Raw genomic sequence first — 15,867 nt, forward strand, 5'->3', positions numbered from 1 at the left:
AAACACAGCATTCCAAGAAAAACACTTTCTACCCACAGTAAAATTTGGTGGAGGTTCCATCATGCTTTGGGGCTGTGTGGCCAATGCCGGCACCGGGAATCTTGTTAAAGTTGAGGGTCGCATGGATTCAACTCAGTATCAGCAGATTCTTGACAATAATGTGCAAGAATCAGTGACGAAGTTGAAGTTACGCAGGGGATGGATATTTCAGCAAGACAATGATCCAAAACACCGCTCCAAATCTACTCAGGTATTCATGCAGAGGAACAATTACAATGTTCTGGAATGGCCATCCCAGTCCCCAGACCTAAATATCATTGGACATCTGTGGGATGATTTGAGGCGTGCTGTCCATGCTCGGCGACCATCAAACTTAACTGAACTGGAATTGTTTTGTAAACAGGAATGGTCACAAATACCTTCATCCAGGATCCAGGAACTCATTAATAGCTACAGGAAGCGACTAGAGGCTGTTATTTTTGGAAAAGGAGGATCTACGAAATATTAATGTCACTTTTATGTTGAGGTGCCCATACTTTTGCACCGGTCAAATTTTGTTAAAATGCAGATTGCACATTTTCTGTTAGTACAATAAACCTCATTTGAATCCAGAAATATAACTGAGTCCATCAGTTATTAGATATATGAAACTGAAATAGCTGTTGCAAAAACCAAAATTGTTATAAAGAAAAAAGGTTAACATTAATAGGGGTGCCCAAACTTTAACATATGACTGTACCATAATGAGGGACATATATACAAGGATGTAAGTATATATATCCATATATAAAGCTGATAAAGCTGAGTGTATGTATGTGTGTGCGTGTGTATGTATCAAGCCACGCCCACTCCACATAGCCCTGCCCATTAGTGGCTGGAGAGCGGGGTTGCAGAGGGAAAGTGCGGAACGTGGGTGGAGAGAGAAGCTGCGAGGGAGAGAGCGGGGCTGCAGAGGGATAGAGTGGGATGGCGCGTGGAGAGTGGGGCTGTGGAGGAAGAGAGTGGGGCTGTGGAGGGAGAGTGGGGCTGTGGAGGGAGAGCGGGGCTGTGGAGGGAGAGCGGAACACGGCTCTAGAGCGGGGCTGCAGAGAGATAGAGCGGGACTGTGGAAGGAGGGCGCATGGAGAGCGGGGCTGTGGAAGGAGAGAGCGGGGCTGTTGAGGGAGAGCGTGATGGCAGGTGGAGAGCGGGGCTGTTGAGGGAGAGAGCAGGACGTGGGTGGAGAGAGCAGGACAGCATGTGGAGGACAGGGGCTGCTGAGGAAGAGAGTGGGGCTGCAGAAGGAGAGAGTGTGATGGTGGATGGAGAGCTGGGCTGCGGAGGGAGACAGGCGGGGCTGCGGAGTGAAAATGGGGCTGCTGAGGGAGAGAGCGGGACGGTGGATGTAGAGCGGGCTGCTGAGGCAGAATGTGGGACGGCAGGTGGAGAGCTGGGCTTTGGAGGGAGAGAGCGGGATGACGAGTGGGGCTGCGGAGGGAGAGAGCGGGACGGTGGATGTAGAGCGGGCTGCTGAGGCAGAATGTGGGACGGCAGGTGGAGAGCTGGGCTTTGGAGGGAGAGAGCGGGATGACGAGTGGGGCTGCGGAGGGAGAGAGCGGGACGGCAGTTAGCTGTCCGGGCAACGCTGGGCTCTTCAGACTGCACAGAGATAGAGCGGGACTGCAGTTAGTTAGAATTTATAGAATTTTATAAATTATAGTAACTAACTGCCATCCCACGCTCTCCCTCCAAAGCCCAGCTCTCCATCCACCGTCCCGCTCTCTCCCTCAGAGTCCCATTAGACTCTAGTTACGCCACTGCCTCTGGCCATGACATCGTTCTGAAGTCTGCAGTGGATCCGTGGCACGACGCACATTTTCAGATTTCCCTCTGAGGCGAAATAACGTGGTTTTTATTCACTGTAATGAAATTAGTAAAATATGCTCATATATATCCTGGTCCAAACCCATTAGCTGCATTTCCTAGTCTGGATCTGCAGCATCTGTACATTACATCCTAAAGTGGCTTAAAACATTATTTACCACTAGCATTAAGTATATAATTAAAATAAATAGAAATTACCAAGTGCACAAATTAGGACAAAAATTACTTGGAGAATGCGGGCATCGATCCCGCTACCTCTCGCATGCTAAGCGAGCGCTCTACCATTTGAGCTAATTCCCCACTCTGACTTCTTCTGCTCTGCACTACCTCACACTCCTCAACCCCTCCAATGCAGTGAGCACAGAGAAACCGTGATAACCGCATATATATCATCACACTGTGTCACCGGACACCGCCAGTAGTAAAGCTCCACCGATCACCGCTCTGCTGCGTGAACCGCAGCACTCTGCATAGAAGCCTGCTGACGGAAATGACGCCGCCCGGTGGAGGGCGTAGAGCGTGCTGACATCAGCAGCGTGGGCTCCGGTGCTCGGCGGCGGAGAAGATGGCGGTGAGCGCAGGTTGGTGGTGGATACAGGCTGGAGACGGCTACAAATGCTGACGAACTTTTTATACTTGTCCGTTCCATTGTGGTTTGAGCTGTAGCGGCGCCGCTCTCCGCTCCGTGTCCGCGCAGCCGCCTCTGCTGCTCCCGGGGGCTGCATCATTCATTGCGGAGCTCCGCCATGTCCGCCGCTCTTCCAGACCCGTGCCCGGCCCGCGGGCCACAGAGCTGTATATACAGCGCTACGTATACATCTGTATACACCGCAATATACATCTATATCCACCGGTATATATACCCAGATCTGTATACAGCACTATCTACATCTATATACACCACTATCTACATCTATATACACCAGTATATATACCCAGATCTGTATACAGCACTATATACATCTATATCCACCGGTATATATACCCAGATCTGTATACAGCACTATCTACATCTATATACAGCAGTATATATACACAGATTTGTATACAGCACTATCTACATCTATATACACCAGTATATATACACAGATCTGTATACAGCGCTATCTACATCTATATACACCAGTATATATACCCAGATCTGTATACAGCACTATCTACATCTATATACAGCAGTATATATACACAGATTTGTATACAGCACTATCTACATCTATATACACCAGTATATATACACAGATCTGTATACAGCGCTATCTACATCTATATACACCAGTATATATACACAGATCTGTATACAGTGCTATCTACATCTATATACACCAGTATATATACACAGATCTGTATACAGCGCTATCTACATCTATATACACCAGTATATATACACAGATCTGTATACAGCACTATCTACATCTATATACACCAGTATATATACACAGATCTGTATACAGCGCTATCTACATCTATATACACCAGTATATATACACAGATCTGTATACAGCACTATCTACATCTATATACACCGGTATATATACACAGATCTGTATACAGCACTATCTACATCTATATACACCGGTATATATACACAGATCTGTATACAGTGCTATCTACATCTATATACACCAGTATATATACACAGATCTGTATACAGCACTATCTACATCTATATACACCGGTATATATACACAGATCTGTATACAGCACTATCTACATCTATATACACCGGTATATATACACAGATCTGTATACAGCGCTATCTACATCTATATACACCGGTATATATACACAGATCTGTATACAGTGCTATCTACATCTATATACACCAGTATATATACACAGATCTGTATACAGCACTATCTACATCTATATACACCAGTATATATACACAGATCTGTATACAGCGCTATCTACATCTATATACACCAGTATATATACACAGATCTGTATACAGCACTATCTACATCTATATACACCGGTATATATACACAGATCTGTATACAGTGCTATCTACATCTATATACACCAGTATATATACACAGATCTGTATACAGCACTATCTACATCTATATACACCGGTATATATACACAGATCTGTATACAGCACTATCTACATCTATATACACCGGTATATATACACAGATCTGTATACAGCGCTATCTACATCTATATACACCGGTATATATACACAGATCTGTATACAGTGCTATCTACATCTATATACACCAGTATATATACACAGATCTGTATACAGCACTATCTACATCTATATACACCAGTATATATACACAGATCTGTATACAGCGCTATCTACATCTATATACACCAGTATATATACACAGATCTGTATACAGCGCTATCTACATCTATATACACCAGTATATATACACAGATCTGTATACAGTGCTATCTACATCTATATACACCAGTATATATACACAGATCTGTATACAGCGCTATCTACATCTATATACACCAGTATATATACACAGATCTGTATACAGCACTATCTACATCTATATACACCGGTATATATACACAGATCTGTATACAGTGCTATCTACATCTATATACACCAGTATATATACACAGATCTGTATACAGCACTATCTACATCTATATACACCAGTATATATACACAGATCTGTATACAGCACTATCTACATCTATATACACCGGTATATATACACAGATCTGTATACAGCACTATCTACATCTATATACACCGGTATATATACACAGATCTGTATACAGTGCTATCTACATCTATATACACCAGTATATATACACAGATCTGTATACAGCACTATCTACATCTATATACACCAGTATATATACACAGATCTGTATACAGTGCTATCTACATCTATATACACCAGTATATATACACAGATCTGTATACAGCACTATCTACATCTATATACACCGGTATATATACACAGATCTGTATACAGTGCTATCTACATCTATATACACCAGTATATATACACAGATCTGTATACAGCACTATCTACATCTATATACATCAGTATATATACACAGATCTGTATACAGCACTATCTACATCTATATACACCAGTATATATACACAGATCTGTATACAGCGCTATCTACATCTATATACACCAGTATATATACACAGATCTGTATACACCGCAATATACATCGGTATATATACACAGATCTGTATACAGCACTATCTACATCTATATACAGCAGTATATATACCCAGATCTGTATACACTGCTATATACACCGGTATATATGCACAGATCTGTATATACAGTGCTACGTATACATCTAATAAACCGGTACATATATACAGATCTGTATACACAACTATATACATCTATATACACAGATCTGTACATCTATATACATCTATATACACAGATCTGTATACACCGCAATATACATCTATATACACCGGTATATATACACAGATCTGTATACAGCACTATCTACATCTATATACACCAGTATATATACACAGATCTGTATACAGCGCTATCTACATCTATATACACCAGTATATATACACAGATCTGTATACACCGCAATATACATCTATATACACCGGTATATATACCCAGATCTGTATACAGCACTATCTACATCTATATACAGCAGTATATATACCCAGATCTGTATACACTGCTATATACACCGGTATATATGCACAGATCTGTATACAGCACTATCTACATCTATATACACCAGTATATATACACAGATCTGTATACAGCGCTATCTACATCTATATACACCAGTATATATACACAGATCTGTATACAGCACTATCTACATCTATATACACCAGTATATATACACAGATCTGTATACAGCACTATCTACATCTATATACACCAGTATATATACACAGATCTGTATACACCGCAATATACATCGGTATATATACACAGATCTGTATACAGCACTATCTACATCTATATACAGCAGTATATATACCCAGATCTGTATACAGCACTATCTACATCTATATACACCAGTATATATACACAGATCTGTATACAGCACTATCTACATCTATATACACCAGTATATATACACAGATCTGTATACAGCGCTATCTACATCTATATACACCAGTATATATACACAGATCTGTATACACCGCAATATACATCGGTATATATACACAGATCTGTATACAGCACTATCTACATCTATATACAGCAGTATATATACCCAGATCTGTATACACTGCTATATACACCGGTATATATGCACAGATCTGTATATACAGTGCTACGTATACATCTAATAAACCGGTATATATATACAGATCTGTATACACAACTATATACATCTATATACACAGATCTGTACATCTATATACATCTATATACACAGATCTGTATACACCGCAATATACATCTATATACACCGGTATATATACACAGATCTGTATACAGCACTATCTACATCTATATACACCAGTATATATACACAGATCTGTATACAGCGCTATCTACATCTATATACACCAGTATATATACACAGATCTGTATACACCGCAATATACATCTATATACACCGGTATATATACCCAGATCTGTATACAGCACTATCTACATCTATATACAGCAGTATATATACCCAGATCTGTATACACTGCTATATACACCGGTATATATGCACAGATCTGTATACAGCACTATCTACATCTATATACACCAGTATATATACACAGATCTGTATACAGCGCTATCTACATCTATATACACCAGTATATATACACAGATCTGTATACACCGCAATATACATCTATATACACCGGTATATATACCCAGATCTGTATACAGCACTATCTACATCTATATACAGCAGTATATATACCCAGATCTGTATACAGCACTATCTACATCTATATACAGCAGTATATATACCCAGATCTGTATACAGCACTATCTACATCTATATACACCGGTATATATGCACAGATCTGTATATACAGTGCTACGTATACATCTAATAAACCGGTATATATATACAGATCTGTATACACAACTATATACATCTATATACACAGATCTGTACATCTATATACATCTATATACACAGATCTGTATACACAGCTATATACATCTATATACACAGATCTGTATACACCGCTATATACATCTATATACACAGATCTGTATACACAACTATATACATCTATATACACAGATCTGTATACACTGCTATATACATCTATATACACAGATCTGTATACAGCACTATCTACATCTATATACAGCAGTATATATACCCAGATCTGTATACAGCACTATCTACATCTATATACAGCTGTATATATATACAGAGATCTGAATACAGAGCTATATACATCTATATACAGGGGTATATATACGCAGATCTGTATACACTGCTATATACACCGGTATATATGCACAGATCTGTATATACAGTGCTACGTATACATCTAATAAACCGGTATATATATACAGATCTGTATACACAACTATATACATCTATATACACAGATCTGTACATCTATATACATCTATATACACAGATCTGTATACACAGCTATATACATCTATATACACAGATCTGTATACACAGCTATATACATCTATATACACAGATCTGTATACACAGCTATATACATCTATATACACAGATCTGTATACACAGCTATATACATCTATATACACAGATCTGTATACACCGCTATATACATCTATATACACAGATCTGTATACACTGCTATATACATCTATATACACAGATCTGTATACAGCACTATCTACATCTATATACAGCAGTATATATTCCCAGATCTGTATACAGCACTATCTACATCTATATACAGCTGTATATATATACCGAGATCTTAATACAGAGCTATATACATCTATATACAGGGGTATATATACGCAGATCTGTATACACTGCTATATACACCGCTATATATGCACAGATCTGTATATACAGTGCTACCTATACATCTAATAAACCGGTATATATATACAGATCGGTATACACAACTATATACATCTATATACACAGATCTGTATACACCACTATATACATCTATATACACAGATCTGTATACACAAATATATACATCTATATACACAGATCTGTATACACAGCTATATACATCTATATACACAGATCTGTATACACCACTATATACATTTATATATACAGATCTGTATACACTGCTATATACATCTATATACACAGATCTGTATACAGCACTATATACATCTATATACACAGATCTGTATACACTGCTATATACATCTATATACACAGATCTGTATACACTGCTATATACATTTATATATACAGATCTGTATACACAGCTATATACATCTATATACACAGATTTGTATACAGCACTATATACATCTATATACACAGATCTGTATACACAGCTATATACATCTATATACACAGATCTGTATACACAGCTATATACATCTATATACACAGATCTGTATACACTGCTATATACATCTATATACACAGATCTGTATACACCGCTATATACATCTATATACACAGATCTGTATACATTGCTATATACATCTATATACACAGATCTATATACACCGATCTGTATACACAGCTATATACATCTATATATACAGATCTGTATACACCGCTATATACATCTATATACACAGATCTGTATACACAGCTATATACATCTATATACACAGATCTGTATACACCGCTATATACATCTATATACACAGATCTGTATACACCGCTATATACATCTATATACACAGATCTGTATACACCGCTATATACATCTATATACACAGATCTGTATGCACCGCTATATACACACATCTATATACACAGGCATGTATACACTGCTATATACATCGATGTATATACACAGATCTGTATACAGCGCTACATATACATCTATATACATGGATCTGTATACACAGCTATATACATTTTTACACACAGCTGTATACATCGGTGTATATACACAGATCTGTATACAGCGCTACATATACATCTATATACACAGATCTGTATACACTGCTATATACATCTATATACACAGATCTGTATACACTGCTATATACATCTGTATACACCGCAATATACATCTATATACACAGATCTGTATACAGCGCAATATACATCTATATACACAGATCTGTATACACAGCTATATACATCTATATACACAGATCTGTATACACTGCTATATACATCTATATACACTGATCTGTATACACTGCTATATACACAGATCTGTATGCACAGCTATATACATCTATATACACAGGTATGTATACACTGCTATGTACATCTATATACACAGATCTGTATATACCACTACATCTGTATACACAGCTATATACATCTATATACACAGATCTGTATGCGCTGCTATATACACACACCTATATACATAGGCATGTATACACTGCTATATACATCTATATACACAGATCTGTATACAGCGCTATGTATACATCTATATACAGCGGTATATATACACAGAGCTGTATACAGCGCTATCTACATCTATATACAGCAGTATATATACACAGATCTGTATACAGCTCTATATACACAGATCTGTATACACCGCAATATACATCTATATACACAGATCTGTATACAGCGCAATATACATCTATATACACAGATCTGTATACAGCGCTACGTATACATCTATATACAGCGGTATATATATATACACAGAGCTGTATACAGGGCTATCTACATCTATATACAGCAGTATATATACACAGCTCTGTATACAGCGCTATATACATCTATATACAACGGTATATATACACAGATCTGTATACAGCGCTATATATACGTGTATATATACCCAGAGCTGTATACAACTTTATACACTGGTATATATACACAGATCTGTATATACAGCGCTACGTATACATCTATATACACAGATCTGTATATAGATCGCTATCTACATCTATATACATCGGTGTGTGTATGTATGTATGTATATATATATATATATATATATATATATATATATACAGATCTGTATACAGCGCTACATATTCATCTATATACACCGGTATATATACCCAGAGCTGTATTCAGCACTATCTACATCTATATACAGCTGTATGTATATACCCAGATCTGTATACACCGCAATATACATCTATATACACCGGTATATTATACCCAGATCTATATACAGCACTATCTACATCTATATACAGCTGTATATATATAACCAGATCTGTATACAGAGCTATATACATCTATATACAGGGGTATATATACGCAGATCTGTATACACTGCTATATACACCGGTATATATGCACAGATCTGTATATACAGTGCTACATATACATCTAATAAACCGGTATATATATACAGATCTGTATACACTGCTATATACATCTATATATACACAGATCTGTATATAGCACTACATATACATCTATATACACAGATCTGTATACACTACTATATACATCTATATATACAGATCTGTATACACAGCTATATACATCTATATACACAGATCTATATACACAGCTATATACATCTATATACACAGATCTGTATACACCACTACATACATCTATATACACAGATCTGTATACACTGCTATATACATCTATATATACAGATCTGTATACACAACTATATACATCTATATACACAGATCTGTATGCACCGCTATATACACACATCTGTCTACACAGGCATGTATACACTGCTATATACATCTATATGCACAGATCTGTATACACCACTATACATCTATATATACAGATCTGTATACACTGCTATATACATCGGTGTATATACACAGATCTGTATACAGCGCTACATATACATCTACATACATCTATATACACAGATCTGTATACACCACTATATACATCTATATACACAGATCTGTATACACCGCTATATACATCTATATACAGATCTGTGTATATAGATGTATATACACTGCTATATACACAGATCTGTATACAGCGCTACATATACATCTATATACACAGATCTGTATACAGCACTATATACATCTATATACACAGATTTGTATACACAACTATATACAGGTACATCTATATACACAGATCTGTATACACAGCTATATACATCTATATACACAGATCTGTATACACCGCTATATACATCTATATACACAGCTATATACATCTATATACACAGATCTGTATACACAACTATATACATCTATATACACAGATCTGTATACACTGCTATATACACAGATCTGTATACAGCGCTACATATACATCTATATACACAGATCTGTATACAGCACTATATACATCTATATACACAGATTTGTATACACAACTATATACAGGTACATCTATATACACAGATCTGTATACACAGCTATATACATCTATATACACAGATCTGTATACACCGCTATATACATCTATATACACAGCTATATACATCTATATACACAGATCTGTATACACCACTACATACATCTATATACACAGATCTGTATACACTGCTATATACATCTATATACACAGATCTGTATACACTGCTATATACATCTATATACACAGATCTGTATACACCACTATACATCTATATATACAGATCTGTATACACTGCTATATACATCGGTGTATATACACAGATCTGTATACAGCGCTACATATACATCTACATACATCTATATACACAGATCTGTATACACCACTATATACATCTATATACACAGATCTGTATACACCGCTATATACATCTATATACACAGATCTGTATACACTGCTATATACATCTATATACACAGATCTGTATACACAACTATATACATCTATATACACAGATCTGTATACACAACTATATACATCTATATACACAGATCTGTATACACTGCTATATACACAGATCTGTATACAGCGCTACATATACATCTATATACACAGATCTGTATACAGCACTATATACATCTATATACACAGATTTGTATACACAACTATATACATCTATATACACAGATCTGTATACACAGCTATATACACAGATCTGTATACACCGCTATATACATCTATATATACAGATCTGTATACACAGCTATATACATCTATATACACAGATCTGTATACACCGCTATATACATCTATATACACAGATCTGTATACACTGCTATATACATCTATATACACAGATCTGTATACACAACTATATACATCTATATACACAGATCTGTATACACCACTATACATCTATATATACAGATCTGTATACACTGCTATATACATCGGTGTATATACACAGATCTGTATACAGCGCTACATATACATCTACATACATCTATATACACAGATCTGTATACACCACTATATACATCTATATACACAGATCTGTATACACCGCTATATACATCTATATACACAGATCTGTATACACTGCTATATACATCTATATACACAGATCTGTATACACCGCTATATACATCTATATATACAGATCTGTATACACAACTATATACATCTATATACACAGATCTGTATACACAACTATATACATCTATATACACAGATCTGTATACACTGGTATATACACAGATCTGTATACAGCGCTACATATACATCTATATACACAGATCTGTATACAGCACTATATACATCTATATACACAGATTTGTATACACAACTATATACATCTATATACACAGATCTGTATACACAGCTATATACATCTATATACACAGATCTGTATACACCGCTATATACATCTATATACACAGATCTGTATACACAGCTATATACATCTATATACACAGATCTGTATACACCGCTATATACATCTATATACACAGATCTGTATACACCGCTATATACATCTATATACACAGATCTGTATACACCGCTATATACATCTATATACACAGATCTGTATACACAGCTATATACATCTATATACACAGATCTGTATACACAGCTATATACATCTATATACACAGATCTGTATACACCGCTATATACATCTATATTCACAGATCTGTATACACCGCTATATACATCTATATACACAGATCTGTATACACCGCTATATACATCTATATACACAGATCTGTATACACCGCTATATACATCTATATACACAGATCTGTATACACCGCTATATACATCTATATACACAGATCTGTATACACCGCTATATACATCTATATATACAGATCTGTATACACAGCTATATACATCTATATACACAGATCTGTATACACAACTATATACATCTATATACACAGATCTGTATACACAACTATATACATCTATATACACAGATCTGTATACACCACTATATACATCTATATATACAGATCTGTATACACAGCTATATACATCTATATACACAGATCTGTATACACAACTATATTCATCTATATACACAGATCTGTATACACTGCTATATACATCTATATACACAGATCTGTATACACCACTATATACATCTATATACACAGATCTGTATACACCGCTATATACATCTATATACACAGATCTGTATACACCGCTATATACATCTATATACACAGATCTGTATACACCGCTATATACATCTATATACACAGATCTGTATACACCGCTATATACATCTATATATACAGATCTGTATACACAGCTATATACATCTATATACACAGATCTGTATACACAACTATATACATCTATATACACAGATCTGTATACACAACTATATACATCTATATACACAGATCTGTATACACCACTATATACATCTATATATACAGATCTGTATACACAGCTATATACATCTATATACACAGATCTGTATACACAACTATATACATCTATATACACAGATCTGTATACACAACTATATTCATCTATATACACAGATCTGTATACACTGCTATATACATCTATATACACAGATCTGTATACACCACTATATACATCTATATACACAGATCTGTATACACTGCTATATACATCTATATACACAGATCTGTATACACCACTATATACATCTATATACACAGATCTGTATACACTGCTATATACATCTATATACACAGATCTGTATACACAGCTATATACATCTATATACACAGATCTGTATACACCACTATATACATTTATATATACAGATCTGTATACACTGCTATATACATCTATATACACAGATCTGTATACAGCACTATATACATCTATATACACAGATCTGTATACACTGCTATATACATCTATATACACAGATCTGTATACACTGCTATATACATTTATATATACAGATCTGTATACACAGCTATATACATCTATATACACAGATTTGTATACAGCACTATATACATCTATATACACAGATCTGTATACACAGCTATATACATCTATATACACAGATCTGTATACACAGCTATATACATCTATATACACAGATCTGTATACACTGCTATATACATCTATATACACAGATCTGTATACACCGCTATATACATCTATATACACAGATCTGTATACATTGCTATATACATCTATATACACAGATCTATATACACCGATCTGTATACACAGCTATATACATCTATATATACAGATCTGTATACACCGCTATATACATCTATATACACAGATCTGTATACACAGCTATATACATCTATATACACAGATCTGTATACACCGCTATATACATCTATATACACAGATCTGTATACACCGCTATATACATCTATATACACAGATCTGTATACACCGCTATATACATCTATATACACAGATCTGTATGCACCGCTATATACACACATCTATATACACAGGCATGTATACACTGCTATATACATCGATGTATATACACAGATCTGTATACAGCGCTACATATACATCTATATACATGGATCTGTATACACAGCTATATACATTTTTACACACAGCTGTATACATCGGTGTATATACACAGATCTGTATACAGCGCTACATATACATCTATATACACAGATCTGTATACACTGCTATATACATCTATATACACAGATCTGTATACACTGCTATATACATCTGTATACACCGCAATATACATCTATATACACAGATCTGTATACAGCGCAATATACATCTATATACACAGATCTGTATACACAGCTATATACATCTATATACACAGATCTGTATACACTGCTATATACATCTATATACACTGATCTGTATACACTGCTATATACACAGATCTGTATGCACAGCTATATACATCTATATACACAGGTATGTATACACTGCTATGTACATCTATATACACAGATCTGTATATACCACTACATCTGTATACACAGCTATATACATCTATATACACAGATCTGTATGCGCTGCTATATACACACACCTATATACATAGGCATGTATACACTGCTATATACATCTATATACACAGATCTGTATACAGCGCTATGTATACATCTATATACAGCGGTATATATACACAGAGCTGTATACAGCGCTATCTACATCTATATACAGCAGTATATATACACAGATCTGTATACAGCTCTATATACACAGATCTGTATACACCGCAATATACATCTATATACACAGATCTGTATACAGCGCAATATACATCTATATACACAGATCTGTATACAGCGCTACGTATACATCTATATACAGCGGTATATATATATACACAGAGCTGTATACAGGGCTATCTACATCTATATACAGCAGTATATATACACAGCTCTGTATACAGCGCTATATACATCTATATACAACGGTATATATACACAGATCTGTATACAGCGCTATATATACGTGTATATATACCCAGAGCTGTATACAACTTTATACACTGGTATATATACACAGATCTGTATATACAGCGCTACGTATACATCTATATACACAGATCTGTATATAGATCGCTATCTACATCTATATACATCGGTGTGTGTATGTATGTATGTATATATATATATATATATATATATATATATATACAGATCTGTATACAGCGCTACATATACATCTATATACACCGGT

General features: G+C 35.4%; 1 protein-coding gene across 1 annotated transcript in view; it reads left to right on the forward strand.

Annotated features, from left to right (window-relative positions):
* Positions 1–2,275: 2,275 nt before the first annotated feature.
* The window catches only part of UBE2V2 (ubiquitin conjugating enzyme E2 V2), a 49,951-nt gene continuing 36,359 nt past the window's right edge, over positions 2,276–15,867 (forward strand). The window contains exon 1 of the mRNA XM_073583779.1: positions 2,276–2,444. Coding sequence (XP_073439880.1) covers positions 2,429–2,444 — 16 coding nt within the window. The 5' untranslated portion in view covers positions 2,276–2,428. The remainder of the gene's footprint in view (positions 2,445–15,867) is intronic.

The sequence above is a fragment of the Dendrobates tinctorius genome, unplaced genomic scaffold (assembly GCF_039654945.1).
Source record: "Dendrobates tinctorius isolate UK_male_01 unplaced genomic scaffold, ASM3965494v1 ptg000081l, whole genome shotgun sequence".
NCBI lineage: Eukaryota > Metazoa > Chordata > Amphibia > Anura > Dendrobatidae > Dendrobates > Dendrobates tinctorius.